The sequence below is a fragment of the Scatophagus argus genome, chromosome 23, assembly GCF_020382885.2.
Source record: "Scatophagus argus isolate fScaArg1 chromosome 23, fScaArg1.pri, whole genome shotgun sequence".
In the NCBI taxonomy this organism is placed as follows: Eukaryota; Metazoa; Chordata; class Actinopteri; family Scatophagidae; genus Scatophagus; species Scatophagus argus.
In genome coordinates this window covers 5,888,858-5,915,788 of record NC_058515.1, presented here as the reverse complement: position 1 = coordinate 5,915,788, position 26,931 = coordinate 5,888,858, and the positions used below count along the sequence as shown (strand labels likewise).

The 26,931-nt window shown below is 41.5% G+C and overlaps 1 protein-coding gene across 1 annotated transcript in view; it reads left to right on the top strand.

Annotated features, from left to right (window-relative positions):
- Nucleotides 1-25,505, top strand: part of plcb3 (phospholipase C, beta 3 (phosphatidylinositol-specific)) — a 40,211-nt gene extending 14,706 nt beyond the window's left edge. The window contains exons 3-34 of the mRNA XM_046380345.1: nt 10,929-10,997; nt 12,347-12,484; nt 12,803-12,882; nt 12,968-13,021; nt 13,369-13,441; nt 14,735-14,835; nt 15,024-15,190; nt 16,082-16,228; nt 16,339-16,496; nt 16,773-16,855; nt 17,067-17,151; nt 17,593-17,740; nt 17,952-18,053; nt 18,149-18,222; nt 18,310-18,406; nt 18,742-18,826; nt 19,127-19,251; nt 19,664-19,818; nt 19,905-20,066; nt 20,230-20,329; nt 20,462-20,566; nt 20,738-20,832; nt 21,052-21,193; nt 21,703-21,744; nt 21,930-22,039; nt 22,139-22,248; nt 22,665-22,824; nt 23,063-23,139; nt 23,383-23,472; nt 23,608-23,665; nt 23,980-24,066; nt 24,496-25,505. Of these exons, the coding sequence (XP_046236301.1) occupies nt 10,929-10,997; nt 12,347-12,484; nt 12,803-12,882; nt 12,968-13,021; nt 13,369-13,441; nt 14,735-14,835; nt 15,024-15,190; nt 16,082-16,228; nt 16,339-16,496; nt 16,773-16,855; nt 17,067-17,151; nt 17,593-17,740; nt 17,952-18,053; nt 18,149-18,222; nt 18,310-18,406; nt 18,742-18,826; nt 19,127-19,251; nt 19,664-19,818; nt 19,905-20,066; nt 20,230-20,329; nt 20,462-20,566; nt 20,738-20,832; nt 21,052-21,193; nt 21,703-21,744; nt 21,930-22,039; nt 22,139-22,248; nt 22,665-22,824; nt 23,063-23,139; nt 23,383-23,472; nt 23,608-23,665; nt 23,980-24,066; nt 24,496-24,813 (3,597 nt within the window). The 3' untranslated portion in view covers nt 24,814-25,505. The remainder of the gene's footprint in view (nt 1-10,928; nt 10,998-12,346; nt 12,485-12,802; nt 12,883-12,967; nt 13,022-13,368; nt 13,442-14,734; nt 14,836-15,023; nt 15,191-16,081; nt 16,229-16,338; nt 16,497-16,772; nt 16,856-17,066; nt 17,152-17,592; nt 17,741-17,951; nt 18,054-18,148; nt 18,223-18,309; nt 18,407-18,741; nt 18,827-19,126; nt 19,252-19,663; nt 19,819-19,904; nt 20,067-20,229; nt 20,330-20,461; nt 20,567-20,737; nt 20,833-21,051; nt 21,194-21,702; nt 21,745-21,929; nt 22,040-22,138; nt 22,249-22,664; nt 22,825-23,062; nt 23,140-23,382; nt 23,473-23,607; nt 23,666-23,979; nt 24,067-24,495) is intronic.
- Nucleotides 25,506-26,931: the final 1,426 nt, after the last annotated feature.

The window sequence follows — 26,931 nt, the reverse complement described above, 5'->3', positions numbered from 1 at the left end:
TTTCATCCTGGCTCAGAAGATCTGGGCAAACCTCCTTTTGGTCTGAAGTGTCTGTGGCCTGTGGGGTGGGGGGGCTGTTGTATAGATACAAGTGGACTGTGTCTTTTGCAGAAGTCCTGTTTCAAAAAGAATGTGTGGTGATTTCAGAGTTGTGGCTCCCCGGGAGATTTCGAACCAGAGCTGGAAAGAAAGAGGACACTGCAACACAGATATCCAGCTATTATTAATGAGAACAGTTAAATACGCTTTTACACAGATGACAAGGGTATTCTGGATGGAACCCATTTCTCTGAATAGCGGTACCCAAAATATTTGATCTCCAGTGCAGTTTTTATTTTTGCTGCTCTGCTTTTATTAGTTAAGATGTCAAATGAGTTTTTGGCTAATGTCCACCTTTTATTTAAGGAGCCTTACTGTTCGGAGGTGATAATAGGATGTGCAAAAGTCTGTAACCCAAAAAAATGTCTCCAAAACTTTTATTCTGTTCTGCTTTCTTCATCAAGGTGAGAAGGATGTTGCACTGACATTGTGTTTTATAGAGGATTAGTCCACATGCCTGAAAGCTCAGACCCTGTGGATTTGACTTTCAGGACTTGTACCGTAGTAGCACAAAGCAAACATCATCTCCCCAGTGAGAAGCAGCTCATCCATCATCCATTATTAGTCTTGTTTGGATCACCTGCAAACCCTCTTCTTTCCTTTTCTTTCACACTCGTTTTACGATGTCTCCTCTTTAAATCTGCTTTATGTCCTTCACCAGTCTTCCTCTTTTTGTATATCTATTTGAATATGTATCCTTTCACCTTTTCTCCATCCCATCCTGCATCGCTTTTCTCTCTCTTCACTTATCTCCCATCTGTTTTGTGTCAGACTCCTCTCTGCCTCCCTTTGTTTAACATTTTTCTTTAAATAACTCTATACCTTTCTCTCTCTCTCTTCTAAAGTTTCATTTGTTTTACTGGCACCTTCTCTTTGCTACAGCGTTCACCCTTGAGAACAGTATTCTTCCTACATGGAGGGTCAGCTGTGCCTGACATTGCCTCCATCCTTCTGTAATAATAGATAGATAGATAGATAGATACTTTATTGATCCCGAGGGAAATTCAAGGCTTTCACATGTCTCTCTCTCTCTCTTTTCCTCTCAACTCCTTCCTTCATCCTTTCTCTGTTATCGCCCTCTCTCCATCTTTGTGTAATGTTCAGAGGTTCAGCTTACAAGACCTTTGACATGTGTGTGTGTGTACTGAGAGCCCAGAATTTCCCATCATGCTTGACTCAGTGCCGACAACAACCAACTGTCGCTGCCGAACACACAGTACACACAGTGGCTTGGCAGTGAAACGAGTGAGACACACCCCACCATGCATCACTCTGCACTATTTTTCTTTCTCCTTCACTCACTCACTCTTCCTTAGTTCTTTCAGTCTTTCCATTCCAGGCTCTAAATCTGTTTGCTCCTTGAGATAAAATTGTCATTCAGATGATCAGTGACACATGTTGTAAAACATCATTTTATCCAACTGTGACTCTGCTATGCTCTTGTGATTTAGATTAATTATTTTTCCTAGGATGTTCTGCAGGCATAAATCGAGTAGGGTACACAGGGGTTGAATTTTATGAAAATATTTAAAAGTAATGACAGCATGACTCAGTAGCATAACATACAGGCCTCGCCAAACATTAGTGTAAAATGGTTGATACTGTTTGATCTAGCACCTCTGAGAGATAGACTCCCACACTGCTAATTCATGTAGTCCAACAGCAGACTTGTTCCAAGTGGTCGCTTTAATTAAACAGTGCATATTTCACCGGTTTCTAAACTTTGAAACCATTTATGTCCAGCTGGAGTTCAGAATAGATGTGATTTAAACAACAGAAGCCCATTTGATAAAAAAAAAAAGCTGCAGTGCTATTCCCTGCACAAGCAGATTTTTATTGCCTGCCTGTTCAGGGAAAAGTCTATTATTGTAGATATAGTTAACAGTAAGAATCTGTTATTTTGGTTGTTTGAAACCTGTTTTGACCCCTTAGATGATCTCTAACTGTCCACGGTACCCAGTTTAGAAACCAAGCCCCCTGTATATCCTCAGTGCTGGCTGGTTGGCCCAGGCTGGCTATGGCTAAAAGCTGAACGCAAAGTGCTTGCCAGTGGCTGAGGGTTACACAAGATCCACATGCACATCCAAAAACCACACATCTGTTACAACATGTGCTTGCACCCTTCTGTTAATCTTGCTGTCCTCTTTCTGTCCACTTGCCAAACCGGCCTCCGACCCAGATTTTCATTTGCAACCTGAATTAGATCTTTTTGATATTTAACAGACTGTTGGAGGTAAAACAACGGGAATTTTGAGAGGGATGGAAGAGAGCGTTTAAAAAGTTCTCTTGAACAGGTTGGGACGCATCTTAAAGTAGGACTGTCAATCATTTCATGACAAGTTGATTGAAGGAACAGGTTGAAAAGTTTGTTCCTTTGTAGAAACAGCAGCTGTAGTTGTAGCTCCAGAGCAGCCACAGTGGTTTCCAATGTCCTCAAAATGTGCACAGGAACTTGTTAAACCACTCCTGCGACTATATTCACTTCTGCATACGCATTACGACTTCTGGTTGTCATCTACCACCACACAACCTTTAAATTTTGAGCATAGTATTCTTTTAATATTCCCTTAATACTTTAATAGTTTCATACCTTTGCTTCTTAGAAACAAATCTTTCACAGCTTCCACAGGATAAACCTCGAATCAGTGTCTGCTTTAGTTACCGTGTGAGTTTATAATACTCATGTTGCATGTTATATTGCTGCTTGCACTCAATCAGGGATTTCTCATTTATTTTTGTCAATCAGATTTCCATCTTACACTTCCGTCACTGGAAAGCAAACGTCTGTGTTACACAGGGTGTTAAGAAAGTGGTAGGATTTGATGATTCATGTGTTTTAAAGAACAACACCGTCTAAAGCCTGCGGTGCACTGCACAGGCCTAACAGGGCCAGATAATATTCATGACACCTTGTTTTCCTGTTTAAGAACATTTCTGCAATCATTTACCACACTGCTGTTGCCAGGATGGATGATTTGTCAGCTAAATTGTAGTTTCCAATAAACGAACATGAAAGTTTGATTTAGTGCTGTCGAGTTGATCCTGGCGGAGCGCAGCCTCACCTGCCACAGCGGGATGAGCTGAGATGCACCTGGCACATGGCTAATCCTCCCCCATAGCTCTGTTTTTCTTAAGATATCTTATTCTTCTCACTTTTTCTGTTGGACCTTGCCTTGTTGCTATGCTACTAATCCACCTTCAGTTTGTCTTTCTGTTCCCCCACTTTTACCTCCCTGTGTCTCTCCATCTTGGGGGCAGCTGGTAGCCATCAGTGAGATGAGGCAAAAGTTGTTCCTCTAATATAAACTGAAGGATGACATTTCCTCCCTCTCTGCTCTCCATCTTTTCTTGCTCTCCGTCTTCCGCGTCGCAGTCTCCATTTTCTCTCCCTCTGTTACTCCACCTTCGCCTCCTCACCTCCCTCCGTTCCCTTCCTCTTTGTCTCATTGATGCATTTTCTCACGTTTTTTTTTTTTTCTTCTTAACAAGAGTTATTGCTCCTTAATTTCTTGGAACAACACTTCTAATCTCCCTCATTTTCTCTCTGTTGGCGTGGGAAAGTGGGCAGGAAGTTACTGAGACAGGGAGATGGGGGTTCTGGGGAATTTCTTCCCCCCCGCCTGCTCCTCCTCCTCCACATTTCACCCCCTTTCCTCAAATTCCTCTTTCTGTCATTTCATTCACTGCCTTCTTCTTTAAGGTGTACAGGTCGTGTCAATAGCACCTGAGCTTTTAGACTTCTCCCTCCAGGGATGTAATTGACTCACCACATAACTCTAATTTAACCTGTAATGGTGTGGAATTGATTTCACATACCTTGATCAGACTGAGCGTCAGGGCACACACACGAACCACAAACACTTACTCTAGTGTGGCAGGTGTTTCACCCCCAGGGGCCTGCTTCAGTCTCACCACAGATTTACTGAAGACTGTGACTTGAACCATGTCAGTCCATTATGAGGAGAAGTGGGGGTCATCATTGTAGGCTTCAAGAAGAGTTGGTCAGTTTTCAAGGCCGAATAATGTGTACATTTATGTTTTTTGATTAACTGATTGTTTAAAGCCATGTCCGCCTCCACCCCTCCCCATTTCACATATTCTCATAAACGTGGTTCATTTACATTAATTAAATATTCATTCATTCCCTGCCCCAGCCAAACTGTTCCTTTAATGGATAAAAATTCAATTCCAGCGATGTCATACAGAATAAGCAGAACATTTTGGAAGCTAAAAAACAAAAATGTTTAGCATTTTTTCATACTGCCTTGCTCTGTTGTCATTTAATCTTTTATTAATGACATAAAATAAGATAAGAAAAGGTAAAATACCCCTTTACTCCTTGTGTGTTGCAGCATCTTAGGACAGAATAGGCACAGGGACGAGCATTGAGGGTAAAATACACAACAGAGACAAAATATTCAAACATATATAAAAGTAGGCATACACACGGTATATGTCCAAGTTTAGTGTAGTACTGTCCTAAAGTGATATTGATAGTGGGGTCTGACAGTCTGGTGACGGTGATCAGGTGTCAGTCTGTGGTCTCCACTGCTGTTGAACAGACAGTGTCTGAAGCGCTCTGTCCTGCACTTGGGTGGTATGAGTCAATGGCTCAATGAGCTGCCCAGCTGCCACAGCTCGTCATGCAGAGGGTGAGCTGGGTTAAGAATGGCTCTGTACTCATAATGTCATAATGATTTTGAATAGTTCACTGTCCATGCCAATACCAATCTGAACTGCTAATATTGATGTGTGTATGTGTGTGTGTGTGTGTGTGTGTGTGTGTGTGCATGAGCCAGCTGAACTGTTGGCAGGTGTAAGTCAAGATCTCACTGAGATTATCTCCCTGGCTCAAGTCAAACATTCAGAAGGAATTAACTTGCAACAAATGCTTTACATAACGCACACAGGTGTGTAGGATGTCATTTTTCTTTTGCACACACACACACACACTCCTACCCAGTGAGCAGTTGATGGGGGAAGTTGAATGTGTCTGTCGATAATGTAACCGCTTCCTCTGTCTTCCTTCAATTCACTCTATCATGCTTTATTTTCTGTTGACATTATCTGTTGGTGCACATGGCAGCACTGTCCTCATTTTCTCTCTCTCTCTCTCTCCCTCTCTCTCTCTCTCTCTCTCTCTCTCTCTCTCTCTCTATCTATCTCTGCCTCGCACACACGCACACACACACACACACATAGCATTGACATTCAGTTCTTCTCTGTGTGAAGAAGTGACGCTCTGCACAGTATCGAATCTGTTGTCTAAGCAGATGCTTCCTCCAAAGTGTGTGTGTACGTGTGTGAGAGTTAGTTCACTATATAGTCCCTTGGTAATCTCTCTGCTTAGCTAATGGAGCTGCCACATTGTGTGTATGAGCGGTTTAGTAATTCAGCTCTGATGAGTGACCTAAATTTTCTGTCATCCATCACAGTTCACAGCAAACTCTCTGTTGCAGCTTTGACCCAAAGTTAGTTTATTACAATCATGCACATGCATCCAGTTGGCAATGTCGGCATTGTTCCACATCTCAGCTATTACTTTCTTAAGTACAATGTTAACATAACTGCAATAATGTCCTTAAGTACAGAAATGAGAAATTCCACAAGAAGACGGGAAACACCGGGAAACAGCTGGCCTGGTTCTGTTACAAGGTTAAATAAATAAAAATTGCTTCACATTTTTCACCAGTCAATGTACCAGCTGTGCAGACGCTGTACAGATGTTAGCTGGGTGCCAGCTAGGCCCATATGCACAGGCCATTTGACTGGTTGTGCCTGTTTGTGTTTGTGTGGCAGCTTGGCCTCTAATTGATTTCATTCACCTTTCACTTCCTACAGTCGCTCAGTCCGTCTCCTCTCCTCTCTCTTTGTGCATTTATGAAGCAACGCTGTTGCCGGTTAACGTTTTGCTGCTTCCAGTCCTAATTGCTTTCTTGCTCTAGCTTCATATCTAGTCTACAAATGTAAGAATAATACTGAACTTTTGGCAAGATTTCAAGTGTTGCACTATTCCATAAAACTGCACACACTCACATACAGATTTAGTCCTTCTGGTCTTCTCTCTCTGTTTTTATGTTGTGTGTGTGTGTGTGTTAGTGGACTGCGGGTAGCTGCACATGCGGGTAGCTGCACATGCGGGTTTGTGTAGGGAGCTCACCCCCACTGCTGATCTATGTTTGTGTTTTTTGAAAGATTTATGATTACTGCAACTATTTTTGTTTCCTGTGAATTTGTGTGTGTGTGTGTGTGTGTTCAGCCCCGTTCTTTCTGTATTTATATACGCTTTGAAACATTTGGTATTAAACTATGTTGTTTACGTATGTGTTTATGTTATTGATATTCAACTTGTTTTTTGCTTTTCCTTTCATAAAAAAATATATTTTTCCTTCCTCATACACTTAGACTTCATCTCTTTTTCATGTTTTATTGGTTCTTTTTGCTCTTTCAGCTCTGGTTCTTCTCTGTGTCAATTCTAATATCTCACTGATCGCAGATTGCTCCTGAGCAGTCTTGTCAGTTAGGCTAAAATGTTCACTCTCTTTATTTTCGCCCTCTCCAGACCACAGAAGTATGAAACAGCTAAGAGAGGAGGAAAAGCGTGAGAGAGAAAAACAGGAGGGAGTGTTGTGGAGGAGGGGTTGAAAAGAGAGAGTGCTAGCTTATGGACATACAGAGGAAATATTATGACCTGACACAGACACAGAGTTGTAGGGCCGTCCCATGCTTCACAGGGGTATTAAGTGTCCCCCCTCCTTCTCTTTCTCTAAACACCTTGCCAACTCTCCCATTGCTACCATAAAACAGTTTGAAGGTCTCTTTGTTCTACTTGTCCGATGTTTCTGTGTCCTTTAAAGTCTTCTTCTATGAAGCTTACATCTCCTCTCCTCTCCTCTCCTCTCCTCTCTCCTTTCCTCTCCTCTTCTCTGCACTGATTGGGCGGTTGGGTTGCAGCCAAGCAGTAGAGGGTGGAGACGTATGCTGTCCTGGCACTGTGAAGCATGTAGGAGTGTGTGTGTGTGTGTGTGTGTGTTTGTGTTTGTTCAGGAGGATCAGTTTCCTATATGCCGTCACCATGTGCCATTTGATAGGAGCCATGATTGGTCATTTGAGACATATTTAGTTGTGGTGATCTTTCGAACGCACACGCACGCGCGTCACAGGAAAGGAGTGGGGCTGTCTTGATTGTTTAGTTGCCCTTTCATATTTTTGTGATCATAAGAAAATGAATGGAAGAGAGTGGCAGGGCAGGAGGGCGCAGAGGGGAAGTGAAAAGTCAATCAAAAAAATGAAGGAAGGAAAGGAGTTACAAGGGCATAATCAAATCACATTAACATTTACTGTACTTGTGTTTAGTCTCTAAATATAGACTAACCTAATAACTATTGTTGCTTCAGAAATACCTAGCATGCAACTACAGCACACCCCAAAGAATACCCTGAGGATACTGTGTAAGAAAATAAAATTTTATTGAAAGCAATAGTTTGAAATGCTTATTTGCTTTCTTGCAAAGATTCAGTTGAGAAGATCAAGACCACTCTCATATCTGTTTTGAGTAATATAGCAGCCCGATACCTGAACATAAAGACTAAAAATGAAGGGATACAACTAGCCTGATTCTGTCTGAAAGGAACAAAATCTGCCTAATGCCACCTCTAAAGCTCATCCATCAATATGCTTCATGTTATTTATTGAAGACATAGAAAAACCAAAGTGTAAAAAAAAAGGCAAGTTGTGGTTTCAAAGGTGGGGTAATGTCCTGGACTATTTCTTAGCTAGGTGTGGTGATTTCCTGGAGAAAGGAGACCTTAACTTGCTCAACTTGTTGTTTTTATACTTGGATTTTTTTGGAGATTAGATAAACAAGATATGTAATAAGTGAGCTCCAGAGGTGTTGGTACGCAGATTTTGTCCCTTTTAGCCCGAAGTGCCTCTGAGGTTGATAGGAGGGAAAAAAAAAATCATCTAATCTAAAACATCCAATCAGCACCGTGATCCTTTTGGTATCCTGAAAACCAAAGAGAGAGGATGAGCTGACTTCTTCCTGACTAAACAAACCAAACTGCATTGCAGCAGTGCATAAGAGGGTTGCTCTCAGTTCTTCTCACCTAGAAACACTATTGGCTTCTTCTCTTTAAGTGGTAAGGCAGCGCATCCTGCGAAATGTAGGAAATCAATGACAGAGGCAGACATACATAAGGTCGACTGAGGGAAAGTTCATTAGCACACCAAAAACAGTAAATGAAAGTAAATTATAACACTTTATCACAACACGACTCCTGGAAAACTCTCAGCTACACTCATTTGGAGCAATAACGAGTCTGCGGCCCAGTCTGAACTGATAAATGGAGTGAGCTGTGTTTGGGCTTAGCACTGAGAGATGAATGGAGCACTACAGCTGCCACGACTAGCTAAATATTACACACTGAAACACACAGATACACACATGCTAACTGAGCAGAAGGCCGGAATATGTTAGGAATGTGCTCTCTCTCTCTCTCTCTTTCTCTCTCTCTCTCTCTGTCTCTCTGTCTCTGTCTCTCTCTCTCTCTCTGTCTCTCTCTCTCTTTCTCTCTCTCTCTGTCTCTCTCTCTCTCTCTCTCTCTCTCTCTCTCTCTCTCTCTCTCTCTCTCTCTCTCTCCAAGATGACTGGCCTTCACACTCACCATGTTGTGCGCTCGGGCACACAGCTAAGTGCAAAAAGGCCCACATGTCACTTGGCATTCACACACTTTTCTGATCACATGCTGACACATTTGTACTCGTCTTGAGTGAAGATTCGCTCGTGATGTTGTGCTCGGCTCCCGTGTCACATGCATCTAATGGGTGCTGACCTACAAGCCTTTTCCACATACACGTGAACACACCTGCACACACTCACATACACCCCGTCTTGCTCAACAGGTCAGGATGTTTCACAAGTCGGGACCTGCATGTCGAGGATATGCCTGTGTATATTGTTGTGACTTTGTGTCTTTTGGAGTGTGTGTTTTACATTACTATCCAGTGAGAAATTGAACTGTCATACACACATACGTGCGCGCACACACACACACACACAGGCGGCAGACAAAGTTGTAGTCTCATTACTGTGTGTCTCCAAGGAATCACCATGGCAATGGCAGAATGAAACCACGGCCTGTGGGAGAGGAAGTGTGTGTGTGTGTGTGTGGGTGTGTGTGAGATTGCTCATATGTCTGTGTGTGTATGTGTCCTACAGACCCAGAAGCGGTTTATTCCCCCAGGAAGTAAATTATTCTCCACAGGCCAATCAGAGGACAAAGTTTGAGACAGAGTTTAATCCAACTGGTCCAACACTTATGACCTTCATTACTCGCAGCCTGTCCCAGAGGAGAGGACACCCAGCAGGGTGATGAGATCACAGCTGGATTGAAGTAATGAAAGATGGAATGAGGAAGACATGAGTTCCAATACTTTAGCCAAGGAAAGTGACTTTATGAGTTTGTTGTTATTTTTGGAAAGGAAATATGGGCTGAACATGGATAAAACAAGAAGAACAAGCAAGGAAACATTGACAAACTGACAGTCACAGATCCAGACAAAGAATAACAGGAAGAGAGACAGGAACATTAGATGTTTTTTTTCTTTCATTAATGAAACATATTAGGATAGAGGAAAAATGTGTGTCCCAAAAATGCACTAATTGCCACAACGAAGCCACACAGAGATGGAGAGAAAGGAGAGGAGGGAAAAAAAAGATGTGGGGTGAGACTGATGGAGCAAGTTAGCTAAGGGAATGAGTGCATGCCTAAACAAATATTTACAATGTGTCCTCCTCTGTGTTTATGGCTGGGTTTATGACAAAACTCCCCTCCTCTTGTCTGTCCCTCCTAATTTCATCTCTTCCATCGTCTTCACTTCCAGACCACACTGTCCTCGCTCGCTGTTACATAGGAGGCTACAGCTGTGTGTGTGTGTGCGTGCGTGCCATACCTATGCGTATTCAGGTCGCATCAACCATGCAAATCTACTCCAAAGAGTTGTGTCAGTGACTGTGTGTGTGAGTGTCTAGATCTCTGAAAGGTCTCTCTAAACATCACTGATGTCTCTCTGATTAACACTGTCTCACACCAACACACACAGACTTCATCTGTCAATGCTTGTGTCCAGAAAAGCAGGGGAGTCTGATAAAAGATAGATAAAAGTAGATTTAATGGAATGGAAAAAGCCTAGACAGAGCAAAAGCTTTTAGCCTGAGGAGTTAATGTCTACATTGGCCTTTATTCAGGTTCATCTTTGCTTTTCCTCATCCGTCCAAAAGCACACTGTCATTCCACCAGCATTTCTGCCTTCTGCTGTTTAATGTTGACCATGTTCACCATCTTAGTTTAATGTGTTAGCACTCTAAAATTTGCTAATTAGCACGTACCACAAAGTGTTTACCCTTTCTAAGTATTTGGTCAAAATTTCAACCAGTGATGGTGGGGTTTACTCAAGTTCTTTCTGAAGGGCTCATGAAAATCTGAGTTTCATGGAAATTATCCAATCTTAATAGTAATTAAATGCTGAGACATTTAATTTGAAAATCAACCTATCAACCTGTACAAAATTACCACCTTACAATAGTTTATGAGATATTTCAGTCTGGATCAAAGTGATCCGGACTTTGCCAGCCCCACAGCAACGCTTCTGGCCAGGGGAAAAATTATGATAGTTTGCATAACAACAAAAGACAAGGAACCAGTCTTTCCCCTTGCATTACAACTAATCTCACAGATTTTACACAGTGATGCTGAATGATAGAATGATATGTCACAATAACAGCTGACTGACATCAAGTGACTGACTGACATTTTTCTGTATTTTAGGAGGTGGAGATTCTGGATATAAGCACCATCAGAGACACCAGAACAGGAAAATATGCCAAACAACCAAAGGTTGGTGTTTTGTGTGTGTGTGTGTGTGTGAGAGAGAGAGAGAATGAGAGAGAGAGGGGTGGAGAGAAAGACATTGTCACCTCCTGCTGTTGATAACTTTGTCCTTTGACCACAAATGTGATAAATGTGATACTCAAATGTGATTGTCACCAAAAGAAGGGTGTGTGTGTGTGTGTGTGTGTGTGTGTCCATCCACCGTTCTTGTGTGTTTCCTCTCTCAACTGTCAAAGGTGACAGAGTGCTAATGAGCCTGCTGACAGATGGGCTGTCAGACAGGAAGTGATATAACCAGTGACTGTTGGCGAGGAAGTTATTGTGTAAATGTAGATCTAATGTATAAAATGGTTCCAACATGTGGGATACGTCAGTGCTTATGGACCAAATAGGTAAAAAAAAAAAAAAAAAAAAGACTTTTGCCGTGTGCCTGGTCAATATACTCTCCAGCAGCATTTTGCATTATTGCTTATTACTTACATTATTACTCGCAACTTTAAACACATGTGTAGCGTTGCTGTTGTTTGCTCTCATCAGTGTCGACACTGCTGCACCAGGCAGAAGATAAACAGGCAAAAGAAGCTCTGATAAACTTGTTTTACGCTACCTGCCCAAACAGCAGGCAGACAGCTTTGGCAATAAGCTGGTTAACACAGTGGAGTGTTTAGCTGCTTCAAACTGAGATATTTTCTTCATGAGCTGATAGAGACCAGCCTAAAGTGAAAGTGAAGATTAGACTTGCATGCAGCCAGATAATTGCTGTTCTCAATTTAGATCAGTGTTCATCAGAAGCAGTGTTTTTGTCTCTCTGGAAAGTCACTGAAACACACTGTAAACAGTTTAAATAGTTAACAGTTTATACAGTAGAAAATAGTTCTGAAGAAGACTTTTAATTATCTTCAGCAATCTTTGACATGTTTTTTTTCCTTTTTTTTGGCTGAACTGATCCTGTCATCTCTCACTTGCTTAACCACTATGTACATTTTGTGCATGATCACTGCTTTGACAGTACTTCCCTTGAAAAACAGTCATTCACGTAAAATTATTTAAGTGAAGTGAAAGAGAAACATGATCGAGGGGGGCTGATGGGGAGAACACCTAATTGATTGAGAGAGCTGGTGATAGTGAAAGAGTGCTCTAAAGAGGAGGGAAGAGTGGTTTGGTTAATCAGATCAGAGTGCTGCATCACATGCATTATGTTTACTGTTCTCATGAGACGGCGAGATGGACAAGGAGTGGGAAAGATGTAGAGTTTGTGTGCACAAGTCAAACCAGTATATGGCCGATGTATTGTGTCATATTCAGTGTTCTCAAAAGTATGCAGAAATAAAAGTGTGTGTGCGTGTATGTGTCAGGACCCAAAGCTGCGAGAGGTGTTGGGCTTCGGCAAGGGCGACAACGTGGAAGCAAAGCTGATAACCGTAGTCCATGGCAATGACCTGGTCAACATCTCCTTTCTCAACTTCCAGGCTATGCAGGAAGAAACAGCCAAGGTAACCATAGAAACTGCCAGCACCATCCCATAACCTACTCACATTACTTACACTTGCAGTATTTCTTCCTTCCTCATTGTCTCCCAGAACTTATCTGCTTCTTTCCCTCAGGGCACTTGCTGATCACTCACTTTACGATGTTGACATAGGGCCATGTGTGTGTTTAGGAGTTGTAAAGAGGGATTATTCCCCCTCTGTGTGAGTGTGTGTTGTACACTGTATATAAAAACTGTTTCGCTTAGTTTTAGCACTGAACTGTTCGAACATTTAAACAACCCTGTTTTATCAGCTCTTTCCTGTCTGTGTGTGTTTTTCCAGATTTGGACAGATGAGCTGTTCACTTTGGCCACAAACATACTTTCCCAGAATGCATCGCGGAACACCTTCCTCTTCAAAGCGTAAGAGGCTGTGTGTGTCTCATCTCACATGTGGTGACTGAAGATTTCGGATCGTTGTTTCTAACGACTCTCTGGTCTGTTTCAGGTACACTAAGTTAAAGCTGCAAGTGATTCAGGATGGGAAGACTCCTGTGAAGAAGTGAGAAACGGCCGCATCAACAGCTTTTCAAACTCTAAACAGAATAACAGGCACCAGTACACTCCACTTCTTCTTTCCTTTCCTGTTCCCTGTCTCTATTCCACTTTCTCTTTTGTATCTTCTTTAGTTCACCTCCAGTTTATCTCTGCTTACTACTGACATTTGACCTCATCCGTTGCTCAGCCTTGTCACTCATGTACATCTAAACCTTTAAGATGGCACTGCTTTTTGTGTTTTTGAGCGCCATAAACTTTTAACAGTGAATGTCTGTCATGATAAAAACATTTTGAACAGAGAATGATCTCTCACCAAACTGTTTTTTTTTTTTTTTAATTTCCTTCTTTCAGTATTCTCAAGATGTTTTCAGATAAAAAGAGAGTGGAGACGGCTCTGGAGCAGTGTGGCCTCCTCAATAACAGGGTAATCATCAAAAGCAATAACTGACCTCTGGGCTACTTGAACCGTGTGCGCCTTTGATTGGTTCATACAAGATAGCAGTTGCAGTTCAGTCACGCACCCTTGGATGAATTCTTTGCAAGCCTCTGCAATGTAAGGAAGGCAAAAAAAAGCATTAGGCCTATAGGATAATAGCCTTAAAATATACATGTTAATTAACTGTCAGCAAGTGTCACAAGTTTTCATGTTTCTTTTGCGTTGATTAAACAAACAAGATAATAATGTGTAAACCAGTGAGCTTCAGACGCTGTTAGTTGGACTTTGTTGCAAATAAAGGCTAGCTGTGTCCTCCTGTTCCAGTCTCTGTGCTAAGCTAATCTATCTGGCTTGTCATTGACAAAGACCACTTACCATATAGACATGAGAATGGCATCTTCACATCTAATTTGTAGAAAGAAAGCAAAAGAAAGGATATGTTCTATGTCCACGTGTTGTCGTTGAAATTGCATACAACCTAGTCATGAAGTGAGCAGAGATGTTGAAATTGTTGCCGACAAGTAATGAATGAATTGTTTAGCTAATATTTTACTTACTTAGCCAGATATTTAGCTGAATATAACTCCAGACAGTTGAAATTGTTAACTAAAAGTTAAAACTAATGGTTGAAGGGTCAAGTGATTAGAGCAATGAATCTTTCAAACTGAAACTCTTAAAAGTTTGGGAAAGTTTAATTTAATAGTAACTTGAAACATTTTCCTTAAAAACTCTGTTAGCAGTCACAGGATTCCTCCACATAAATTTGAGGAACTAAGGGAAAAATAATGACAATCATGGCTTCATTGTTTCTTTCAGACCTGAGAGTCCAATGAAAATATTAGTCATGTGCTTTTTGTCTATTGTTGTATCAAAAAATCCTTCATGTGCAGGGTAAGCAACCACAGGATTGTGGTTTGGTAGGTAAAACAAGGTTTCCTGTGTGTTATTATTCAGTTGCAATCTTTCCTAAAAATCAGTTTGGAGTCACAAGATGTTTCTTTTTGAATAAGAGATCAGATTGTGCAACCTGCAATGTCAGCAGTTCTGTTTGTGTTATTGTACTGTGGTGCCTCCTGCTGGTCAAATACAAGAACACTGACTGAGGAGGGTCTAAGCCACAACTGACAATGTCATCAGTGTTCTTCTTCCAGGGTTGCTCAAGGCAGATGGCTGCTGAGAGCCTGACCGACTGTCAGTCGGATCAAAGCGTTTATGAAACCATCAGACATCTTCCTCCTTCTTTCTGCCTCTTTTTATGCAATCCTTTCCGTTCTCTTCCAGTCAGAGGGACTCAAGCCGGAGGAGTTCACGTGGGAGTCCTTCCAGAAGTTTCTCGACAGCCTCTGTCTTCGGCCTGAGATACAAAGCATCTTTGAGGAAAGGTATGTGACACATAGACAACACTTTCACAAAGCAAATTATTTTTATTCCCTTTTGAAGGAATGAAACCCTACCATAAGCTTTTCATAACAACACTATAGCTATTTTTAGGATTCCTAGTAGTGTTTACAGCCTGTAACTCAGTGACCATACACACACACTTTTCAGTACACTGTTTTCTTTGCTCCAGTGGCTCAAAGAGGAAGCCATTCATCTCTTTGGACCAGTTTATGGACTTCATCAACCGCAGGCAGCGAGATTCCAGACTGAACGAGGTGCTGTACCCCCCACTGAAGAGAGAGCAGGTCCGACAAATCATGGAGAAATATGAGACCAACACCAGCCAACTGGAGAGAGGTTAGTAACTTTGTGTTTTGCTTAGTTTTGCTTTTAATTTTTCTGTCTACGTCTAGCAGTTTAACACATGCGATCTTCATTTGTCTGATCCTTTAATGAAGTAATCCTGCGGATCATTACAGAAAATATAAATCGGCCCTGGTTCTTTTATCCATAATGTCTTCCCCAAAGATCATTAACGAACCGAACCAAGATATACAGTATGATTATCTTATTCAGCATGCTGAATCATGTAACTGTACTAAAAGAGATTCAGGACACACAGACCATCATTTTGCTAAAAAACAAGAGTTAACTGTACATGCAGGTGTATTTACTGGTAGGTCATATCGGTTAACCCCAAAACAAGTTTTAACAACATGCTGGAGGACTCTGATAATTACAGGTTTATAGGTTTGATTGAAAAAAAAAGCCTGTCATACTGAGGTCATATTCATGTCAATCTCCCATCCATAAAACATGCAGATTTGACGCAAATTTGATTAAATGTCCTCACCATGATTTTCTGTGCTCATCAGTGGATAAACTGTACAAAACTGAGGAATGAAAACAGAGCTTTGGCTACCGTGAGCCACTCTGTTAGGACATTGTTAAGCCAAAATCTGTAAGATGATCCGTTACCCATCCCACAGAGTTCAGAACTAACCCGGAACTCTCTGTGGATCTGTGGATCTCTGTTTTAAAATACAAGCCTTTTGCTTTTTTGTGTCATTTAGTTTAGCATCTTCCGGTCCTTGCCCTTTAAATTAAATTATCTATTCTGATTGCCATGAGCAGATGGATGCTGCTCCATCCATTTAAATTAAAACTTTACTGACATTTTACACTCAGTAAACACAACCTGTCCTTCTCTCTCTCTCTCTCTCTTTCTCTCTCTCTCTGTCCTCTTAGACCAGATCAGTTTGCAGGCTTTCACTCGGTATCTGGGTGGCGAGGAAAACACCATCGTACCTCCAGAGAGGCTGGATATCATCGACGACATGAACCAACCGCTGTCTCACTACTTTATAAACTCCTCACACAACACATACCTCACAGGTAAAAACACATACAGAGACATTAATGCATCGCTTTATTACCTGGCTTTATAGTTGACTGCTTTGGATCCAAAACCACTTTCCCTCCTCTTTTTGTCGACCCGCCCGCAGTGGGTCAGCTGACCGGTCTGTCGTCAGTGGAGATGTACAGGCAGGTGTTGCTGACTGGCTGCCGCTGTGTAGAGCTGGACTGCTGGAAGGGTCGGCCGCAAGACGAGGAGCCCTACATCACCCACGGGTTCACCATGACCACTGAGATCCCTTTTAAGGTGGGAGTGACTTCTTATTGGTATTCACATGTTAATTTGCTGTGCAGTCAGTAACCCTGGATATTCACTATGCAGCACTTTATGAAAGGTTATGAAACATGAATTTTGTTCCTGACATAAATGTCTGTTTCTCCACTCCAGCTCATAAAAGTTTTTATGTCTATTTGTGGCCAGCAAATTCTTTAATTAGGAAAAAAATAAACAGACTTTTACAATCAGTCACATGAAATCTCCCTCTTTGCTTTTTAATGTTCTTATTCTTTCCCCGGACTGCAGGAGGTGATTGAGGCGATAGCAGAAAGTGCTTTCAAGACCTCACCGTACCCCGTCATCCTGTCCTTCGAAAACCACGTCGATTCGTAAGTTGTGTCAGTCTGTATGGCCATCAGCAAGTGGTTGCAAATTGTGTAGTATGTGTCAGGATCTGAATATTTAGATTTAGATTTTTTTTTATTTGCTCTAAAATGTGTGCTGTTAAAATGAGAATGGGTGGCTTTAATTTAAGAGCCCTGTCCCTCAGTGGCAGATTAAAGTAATCCAGAAACTAAAATGTGTGTCTTCTTCTTTCAGGGCCAAACAGCAGGCCAAAATGGCAGAGTACTGCAGGACCATCTTTGGAGATGCCCTGCTCATTGATCCACTGGAGAAATATCCAGTAAGAGTGATTTCAAATTTGACATGAAAGGTTGCACTTAACTTTCAATGTAAAATCCTTTTTAACACACAATTTGTAGTGAAAATAAAGGAGCTAGAGCTTTTTGTAACTTACCTGATTATACATGGACATTTTTGTTCTATTATTTTGTATATTTCTATGTATGCATTTTTCATTATAGAATTCTTAAAAGTTAAAGCAAGGTTTGCAGTGAGGAATGCAATGAATATGCAAATGCATCATGGCTGTAAGTTCTCACATCTACTATGACCTTACTCAGAAAACAAGATGGCAGATCTCAGATTCAAAATTAAGGGATGTGTGTTGTTCTTTTTTCCCCATTGATCTGTCCTCTTAAAATTGCTTTGACATTAATCTGCTTCACATTCCAAGTTTCCAGTCTTGACTCAGCTCAGCATTTTGTCTGTCGTGTGTCCTTAGCTGGAACCCGGACAGCCGCTCCCCTCGCCGCAGGAGATGCTGGGGAAGATTCTCATTAAAAACAAGAAGAAGCACCACCACCACCGACCCTCGAGTGGTGGCAGCATACGACGCAGAGAGCAGGGGGAGCAGTCGTCGCCCAACAACGGTGAGCACAGATAACCACATGGTTCTTCACTAAAATCTAAACCTGCATGCCAGCTTGTACCGTCTTTGACTGAGATGTTATATGGCTGATGTCTGGCACAGGTATACTTAAAGTGAGGGTCATGGAGACTATTTGTTGCACATATATGTCCAAAAACAGGACAATTTCATGATACCAACTTAAAGCTCAGTGTTTGCTGTTATCTGTGTAGATTGTCCTTTGAATGACAGCGACGGAAGTCACTTCCTGTCCAACGGGGAGGAGAAACTGGCTGAGAGGATGATCAAAGACTCAGAGCCTCGCAAGTCTTTAGGTGGGTTGAGGAAGAATGCAGTGAACGTTTAGAAAGGATGCCACCGCGGTGTACATTTTTTCTTAAAAGATGTTTTTTTTATTACATCCTGCCAGGAGGCGAAGGAGAGAGCGAAGAGGACGAGGAGGATGAATCAGCGACAGAGCTGAAAAAGCCGAACTCTGACGAGGTAAGAGCCACCATGAGCGGGACTGACAGGTGACGTCTGACGGCCTGATGGGCTGATTGATGGAAAGGTGGTATCTTCCTTCCTCAGGGTACAGCCAGCAGTGAGGTGAACGCCACAGAGGAGATGTCCACTCTTGTCAACTACATCGAACCTGTCAAATTCAAGAGTTTCGAGGTGGCAGCCAGTAAGTGTGTGTGGGTGATAAAGAGAGAGGACTGAGACAGGGAAGCAGCTTGACTTTGTGTACAGAAAAGATATGAAGTGTGAGTGTGTGTTTGTGTGTGTGAGGGGGTGAACAAACCTCGTTAGCTCTAAGCACCTCTCCTATCTAGCTCATTAGGCAGAAAGGCCAGCTGTGTGGTCTCATTTGTAGTTAATGATCAGTCTTGTCATGCAGACCTGTTGCCACACACATTATCTTAATCAGTTCCTGTACCCGTGTCGATTTGGAGATTCTTTTTGATTTTTTTTTTAAAATCACATTCTCAGTGAGTTTTTCACTCTCTTTCTGTCCACCAGAGAGGAAGAAATATTTTGAGATGTCATCTTTCGTGGAAACAAAAGGAATGGACACCTTGAAGAGCTCCCCCATTGAGTTTGTCGAGTATCCCTGGAAGCTTGTCATTGCTTTTAAATTCGAGCTCCCTCTGAGGAATGCAGATAATGTGTGAATATGTGTTTCTGTGTTCAGAAGCCTCTTTTGTGCTTCACCTTATCATGAGGATGGAAAGTGAGGAAAGGCCTTAAAAGCTGAAAAAATATGGTCTGGTCTTGACATTGGACCTTTAAATATGTAAAACGTGATGTTTGTATTTTATCTACTGCAACTTACAATATGCAGCAAAAGGTCAGTGCACATCTATACCACATATGCAGTGTTTGGTTCTTAAGAGCACTCCTCCAGGTACAATAAGAATCAGCTGAGCCGGATTTACCCTAAAGGCACGAGGGTGGACAGCTCCAACTACATGCCTCAGCTCTTCTGGAATGTCGGCTGCCAGATGGTGGCGCTGAACTTCCAGACCCTCGGTAAGTCCTGTTATTTAAGTTGAGCATGTAAGCTAAAGTATCCACGGAATCTTTAGAACCTAATGTAATTATTTATTTATTCGTTTTGTTATTTGTGCAGTTACCAAAGTAATTATGCGTTTTTTTGTATCATTTCCACTCTTGTTCATTCTCCAAGAAATTCATAACAAGTTTTTGAATAAATTCCAAGAAATACAAATAAGGTCTTTAAGGTCTTTGTGTAGCTGGCAGATACTGTGATGTAGATGATCATTTAAAGAGTCTCCTCAGCTTTATAAATAATTCAAGACTCAGGGAGGTCAAGTTTAATGATCTCCCTCTCTCTTTATCCCTCTAAATCCCTCATTTCCCATATTTTCTTCTTCTTTCTCATTTGTCTTCCCATCCTCTCCTCCCCTTTCCTCTCTACCAGACCTCCCTATGCAGCTGAACATGGGTGTGTTTGAGTACAACGGCCGCAGCGGCTACCTGCTGAAACCTGAGTTCATGAGGAGGACGGACAAACACTTTGACCCGTTTACAGAAAACATAGTGGATGGAATAGTCGCCAATACTGTCAAAATTAAAGTAAGGACAAGATGTGTTGTGATTGTTGAAAACAACTTATTTGTTTTGTATGAGTCATAATAAACATTTATTTAAACATGCACCAGATAATCTCAGGCCAGTTCCTGACGGATAAAAAAGTGGGCGTTTACGTGGAGGTAGACATATTCGGACTTCCTGCTGATACAAAGAGGAAGTACAGAACCAAAACGTCCAATGGTAACTCCCTGGACCCCGTGTGGGATGATGACATGTTTGTGTTTACTAAGGTAACTCCTGCACACATACCACGATTCAGATGTCTTTCTCTCACTCTTCATGTCCTCAACTCCTACACACTCTCTAAACTGCTTCCATGGCGACAACGCCTCTCCCTCTCTCCCGCTCTCTCTCTTTCTCTCTCTTTCTCTCTCTCTGTCCCCATATCTCTAGGTGGTGCTTCCCACGCTGGCCTCTCTGAGGATCGCAGTGTTTGAAGAAAACGGCAAGTTTATTGGACACCGGATCCTCCCTGTGTCGGCTGTCAGACCTGGTCAGTGCACACCCACACAAACAGATGTAAACACCCTCCCATTATGTGAACATTAAACTGATGGCCTGTGTGTCTGCCCTCAGTGGAAACATCATCCATTCACATTCTGCTGTACCTTTTTCTCCCATCTAGGCTACCACTACATCAACCTGAGGAATGAGCTGAATCAGCTTCTCCTCCTGCCCTCTCTGCTGGTTTACACTGAAGCTCAGGATTACATCCCTAATGAACACCAGGGTAAGTCCCACACAGCGAATCAGGCTTACTTTGTGATATTAAAGTTAGTCAAGCATTTTTTACTTACAGTTGATTTGAAGACTTCTGATCTGATTTGGACAGTTCTGCCATTGGTGGCTATTCATGACATTAAGGCACTGTGTGATTTTGTGTTTGTGTGTGTTTTCTCAGAGTATGCAGAGGCTTTGACCAACCCCATTAAGCACATCAGTCAATTGCACAAGAGAGAGACACAGCTGGCTGTTTTCTTAGAGGACAACAACGAGGTAAGATGCATTTCTGTGCTAGATAACAACAACCAGATGAAAAGGGAAAAGAATGACTTTGCTGTTAGGTCAGAACGTGTGTATGTGTGTGTGTTTGTGTGTGAAGGCACAAAGATTATTTAAGTATCTGTTCCCCATTTAGTCAGTAAGTCACTGTGTGATGGGCCTACAAATGGACGCTCAGTCAGTCTTATTTATCTTTCTTTTCCTTTTCTGCAGCCTTTCCCCTGCCAGCCTAAAGAGGGGGAGATCAGGAGAGAGAGTGAAACCACTCAGGGAGGTCGACTGTCCTCTCCCTTCCACGCCATCCCCCCTTGCTCACTGGAAGATTCCCCTGACATAATCAAATTACCTGTACCAGGTAGAATGTTTCTTAAGTCTACATGCAACACAGGAGCATGAGTTTTGATATCACTTGCAATGGTGGACTCTTTAAATTTACTGTTCTGAGTGAGGTGGGGTGTCAGTTTGGTTGTGAAGCAAGCTCAGCAGTCAAAAAGATGCTACATTTGTCTGCCTACCCATTATGTGTGTTTGTATCAACCTGCTGGAGATGTTTTGTATGCTAATATATCCATGTGCCTTCACATTACAAGGTTTTGTCTCCAGGAAATTTTTTGCTGTGCTATGAAAATCATCTCTTCAATCTCTTTTCTCCAGTTAAAACTTAAAAAAAATGTAACCTGTTTAGAAAATGAAAAAAAAAAAGTTCTTTTCTATACAAGATAAACTTAAAGCAATATGTTAAACGAAAGCCACGCACACTGTTTTGTTCATTTGTGCTGTTTTATGTCTGGTTCCATGTGTCCATTTCATACATGCCATCTGTGTGCTTCTCCTCCTCCTGTATTTCTTTCTGCATGTGTGTAGCACAAAGTCAGAAAGAAGACCTCATAGCCAGTGTTCTGGAAGGTAAGATATTTCAGCACATTCATTTGAAATCGTTGTTGTGTTACGTAGAGCTGTGTGTGGGATATGTATTAAATAACCATGTTGGATAAGCTACTAGTTAAGCTACAGTAGTTTTCAGCAAGAGTTAGACTGGTGATTAACCATAACTCTGTGTCTCCTTGTCTGTCTGTCTGTCTGTCTGTCAGACGTCCAGGCCCAGCCTATAGAGGAGCTAAAGGTGCAGAAGAGCTACAAGAAGCTGCTGAAGAAACAGAGCAAAGAGCTCAAAGAGCTGCGCAAGAAACACCTCAAAAAGGTACACACACCGACAGAATGGAAACACTCGCAATTTTTCGCCAATTTTTCAGCTCTGCATGGAAAATAGATCTGTGCTGCTAATGTTATGTGTTTGTAGGTGTGGAATCTGAGTAAGGAACAGAACAGTCGGAGTGTCCAGATTCAGTCCGACCGCCAGAGGAAGCGTAGTCAGATAGAGAAAAACCTCAAACGTAGCATCAAGAAAAAGTAAGTATGGATGGATTTATGGGGTGTGTAACGACAACATGAGAAGATCTAAAGAAGTAACAGTAAACGAGTGAGGAAAATGGAAATAGATTATGTGTGGTAAAATATCTGGACAGACCACTGACATGTATTAAGATAGATGATACTAGCCTAAAGTGGAAAGAGTAAAGCCAAAATATATACTGGAGCGTGGTATGGAGTGATTGAAATGTTTACTTTTGGGCAGTGTTCATGTCATCCATCTTTACAGTCCATGAGACAGGCTGATGTTGTTATAGTTGTACTAAACTCAGTGTTTTAATGGGAGGAAGATGGGTAGTGGAAAAGGTGAAAGGTGAAACTTTAACTGATGGTTGCAGCTGACTAAACCTGTCCTCACTGTATATGTTGGTGTGTGTGTGTGTGTGTTCATTTAGCGAGCCCCCGGAGCCAGCACAGCGTGAGCTGAGTGCATTTGATCAGGAAATTGAGAAGCAGACGGTCCAGCTGAAGGAATGGCAGATGCAAGAGCTGCTGAAGCTCAGACGACAGCTTCACACACTGGAGAGAGAGAAGCAAGAAGCACACCTGCAAGAGGTAACAATACACACACATACACTCATTTCTATGTATTAAAAGCACATATGCGCTCCCCTAGCTTTTGCATAGCCAAGGTGACACACTTGATGTGACACTGAATAGCTCCTATGTATTCTTAAATATACACACCACACTCAAAGTTCATCATTAGCCGACCTCTAAAAAACTTTGTTGAACTTGCGTACATCTGCAAAGTGACCTGCTGACAGGTCGTCGTCTGCTGTGGTGTTTTTAGGCCTTCCAGAAGTTAAAGGAGACGGCCCATGAATGCCAAGCATCTCAGCTGAAGAAGCTCAGGGATTTGTGTGAGAAGTAAGTGTGCCTGTTTCACCCCGCATGGCCGGATAATCCAAGTTGAGACAGGATGCACTGCTGAAATCACTGCTGGGGTGATTTATCACATAATTGAGTGTTGGTTTTTGCCATAATACATAATACAGTTCACAACAAACATCTAGATTTTTTTAGTAAGTTTCACAAAATGTCAAATTTTTCTTCAAATCTTGCTATTTGTTTTCACTTGGCTGTAATGTTGGTGTGTAACTATGTCTGCAGGGAGAAGAAAGAGCTCCAAAAGATCCTTGACAGGAAACGACAGAACAGCATCAGTGAAGCCAAGACCCGTGACAAAGACAAGGCTGAAGTGTAAAAAAAACTTACCTCTGTTATTTGTCTTGAATTAGAGATGTTAACTGGATGTTGGACCTTATTTTTAATCAAAATTCATTAATATTTGCTTTTTACCATTTATTTTCCCCACCTTTCTGTCTCTCTTTGCAGGGAACTGAATGAAATCAACAGGAAACACATTCAAGATTCGGTCACCTTAATCCGCGGGGTTGGTACCCGTTTTAGCATGCACACACACACACACACACACACACACATTTTTTTTTTACATTGTCATCAACTTTACTCTGACGTATCATCTTCTTGTCCCTTATTTGCCTGATTTTGGCCTGCTAATCCATGCTCTGGTCTATGCTTGCCTTTGCTTTCTCCTAAATTTTTCGTCCCTTATCTATCATATCTATTTCTCTTCCTGCTTCCCCTGCATTTCCTGCATAACACTTCTCAAATCTTCCATCCATTGTCCTTTTCCATCCTACCTAAATCTTCCTCCGTTCCTGCCCTTCCTTCCTCACACCTCAGCTGGAGGAGGCTCAGACCAAGAGGCAGGAGAGGCTGGTGCTGAGGCAGCGGGAGGTGCTGCAACGCATAGACGAGGAACTCGTTCCGGTGAGCAAAATGAAAAACACACTGACACACACACACACACACACACACTGAAGTGGCAGCTAGTCTGCCATGTCCACAGTTAAAAGAAAAAAAAATCTATCTGTACTTCTGACTTGCATCATGTTTGTTTAATCTGAACACAAAAGAGAAATAAAAAAAAACAATTTGTGGTTTTTAAGACTTCTTGTTTTTGCTTTTAGATAAAAGCTGTGGTTGCAGCACTTAACTCCCCGTAAAACAAATTTTACTTTTTCACATTTCTGTTTCTGTATGGCGTAAACTAGCAAGATACGACAAGTAAATTAGTGTACTTTGATGTTGTTAGTAGGTATATTTTTAACAACTTTGGAGTGAGTCATGCTGGCTTTTGCCCCCTGCTTCCAGTCTTTATGCTAAGCTTTTAATATTTTCTTGGTGTTTCTTGTCCAGCTTCAGTCTAAGTTGGAGCAGGAACTAGAAGATGAGTATCAGCGACTGCAGGAAGAAATCTGTCAGCACCTTCAGTTGGAGCTCCAGAGCAAAGGTCTCCGAAAGGACGCCCTGTTCTCCCCCTTGTCCAATCACAGCAGCCCTAGCCCCAGCTCCGGCTCAGGTCCTCCCTCCAACTGCTCCACGCCCTCTAACCCTTCCACACCCAATCGGTGTACCTGGAACAGGAGCATGGACAATAGCATTGCCTCATTGGCCGATTCCACTTCCTCGTCCACCACTCCTGTCCTGTCAGAGGCGGAAATGTCGTTCAATTAGAATTATTACGTGTAAAAAGGAAAATATACATTCATCTGGGGTCTATAATGATCATAATGTGGGATAGTAATGATATTAATTATTAACTAATTTTATTCATTTTTTTATTACAGACTGTTTTGTTCTTGTCTACAGAGTTATATTATTTTTTATTTTGCTTTTTTCTTGTCTGATGACCCATCATACCTTTTTGTGGAAAGATTTCATAAGAATCATAGCCAAACTTTTTTTAAAAAAAAATACACTTTCATGTCTCTTTGTTCTGATTTTAATGTCATATTTTTTTTCATACCTTTTCGTCATTCCCATTTTTTGTCTGATCAGTGAGCTTTGCTGTGGTTTTGCCTCATCACAAGCTTTACGTTTGCGCTGTTTTCCGTTCGTAACAGCTTTAGTCCTTTTGTTGACACTTTTTGAAAGCTTTAAACTGTTTAGAGAGAAGAACAGGGTTAGAAAGTGGCTGCCATTGTTCAGGAAAGCTTTCTAACATACATACAGTGTGTTGGCTCAAGTGATTACCATAAGAAAAAGTAATTCAATACTATTTTTTGATATTTTGTTTTGATGTATTTTGTCTTACAAATTGTTGTCAAAGCCACTCATTTTTTCAAAGCTGTTCCGCTTTTTTTAAGTAAATCTAATCAAGGTTAGAGAAGTGTTTTCTAGAATTTCTTGTCAACATGAAATGTAAAGAAAAATAGGGCAGGATTTTATCATTATTTTTTCTTTTCCTTTTGTTTAAATACAAATGAGTTTAAAAGCCAGTTTTAGCTGTAATGGCAGTCGCTGACCAGCAAGCAGTGCTGCAGCCTTAACTGTTTCTGTTAAATTGGTGGTTTGAGCTTCCCATTCATCCAGCCTCATTATCCTATTATACTGTATACACACACACACACACACACACACACCTGTCTCAGCAGGATTTGCAGTGTCATTGGTTGGGATAAATTCTCTGGCCTTTAACCTCCAATCAAAATCCAGCCAAGGTTATGCTGCGGGCTGTCAGCAGACATCTGTCTGGCCAGAAACCTGTGTGTGTGTGTGTGTGTATTTGAGGGTAAAGAAGAGAGGGTGCAAATGATATAACACTGACTTTCACAGACATACACACACACACTTTGATTGTATTTTCTACTAAGGCGGTCTATCCACACACAGTGGTGCGTTTACAGTCACACACACACACACACACACACACACACACACACACACATCTACAGCTTATTGGTTCACACACCAAAAGTCTCTAAAATCCTCTTTCCATCCAGGCTTTTCCCCCCCGGTTTGAAAAACAGAACACACACACAAACACACACTCACTTTAAAGAAGAACTTCAATAATTTTACAAACATTGCAGATTATTAAACTTTGCAAGGGTGTGTGTGTGTGTGTGTGTGTGTGTGTGTGTGTGTGGCCAAAAGCTAATCTCTTGATGAGACATCTGCTTTTTGAGACAGTAATACTTTCTGCTAGATAGTTAGAGCCCGCTGTTTGTGTGTGTGAGTGTGTGAGACAGAGTTCATGTGTACTGGTGCATTTAGTTTGCCTCTTTTGCAGGCTGGAGAAAGACCTCATGAAGTATGTTTAAATAGCAACACTATGATATTCTCATGTAAAAACGCACTCATATCTTTAGTCTCAATCACCAAAATGAGGCAAACACACACACACACTTCCTCTCCTATGGTATCTGAAACACTGTAGATTTGCTCAGTTAGACAAATTATTATTCTGTTGTGGTAAGAGACCACTAAGGCAAAAACATTTACTTTAAGCCTACAGAAGAGACTTTTAAGATGCTTTAGTTTCACAGTTCTTTTTAACGTTTACCTCTTGTTGCCATCACGATCAGTTCTCTTCTTTCCAGAAATGTAATTAGACAAAGGAACAGCTTCTGTAAATATTGTTTTGGGGTGAATATGCCCTTTAAAATATCCCTCAGTGTCTTAGTTAGTCCATTCAAGCCGGATATTGAATGTGGGATTGTGGTGCACAAACTAAACGGTACTTTAAGTTAAATTTCTCAAAGCTTCCATGTTCTTTATTTTTGCCCGTTTCTTTTGTACGGCAAAATGTTAAAATGTCACTGTTGTCCACTTTGAGGGGTGAAGTGATGG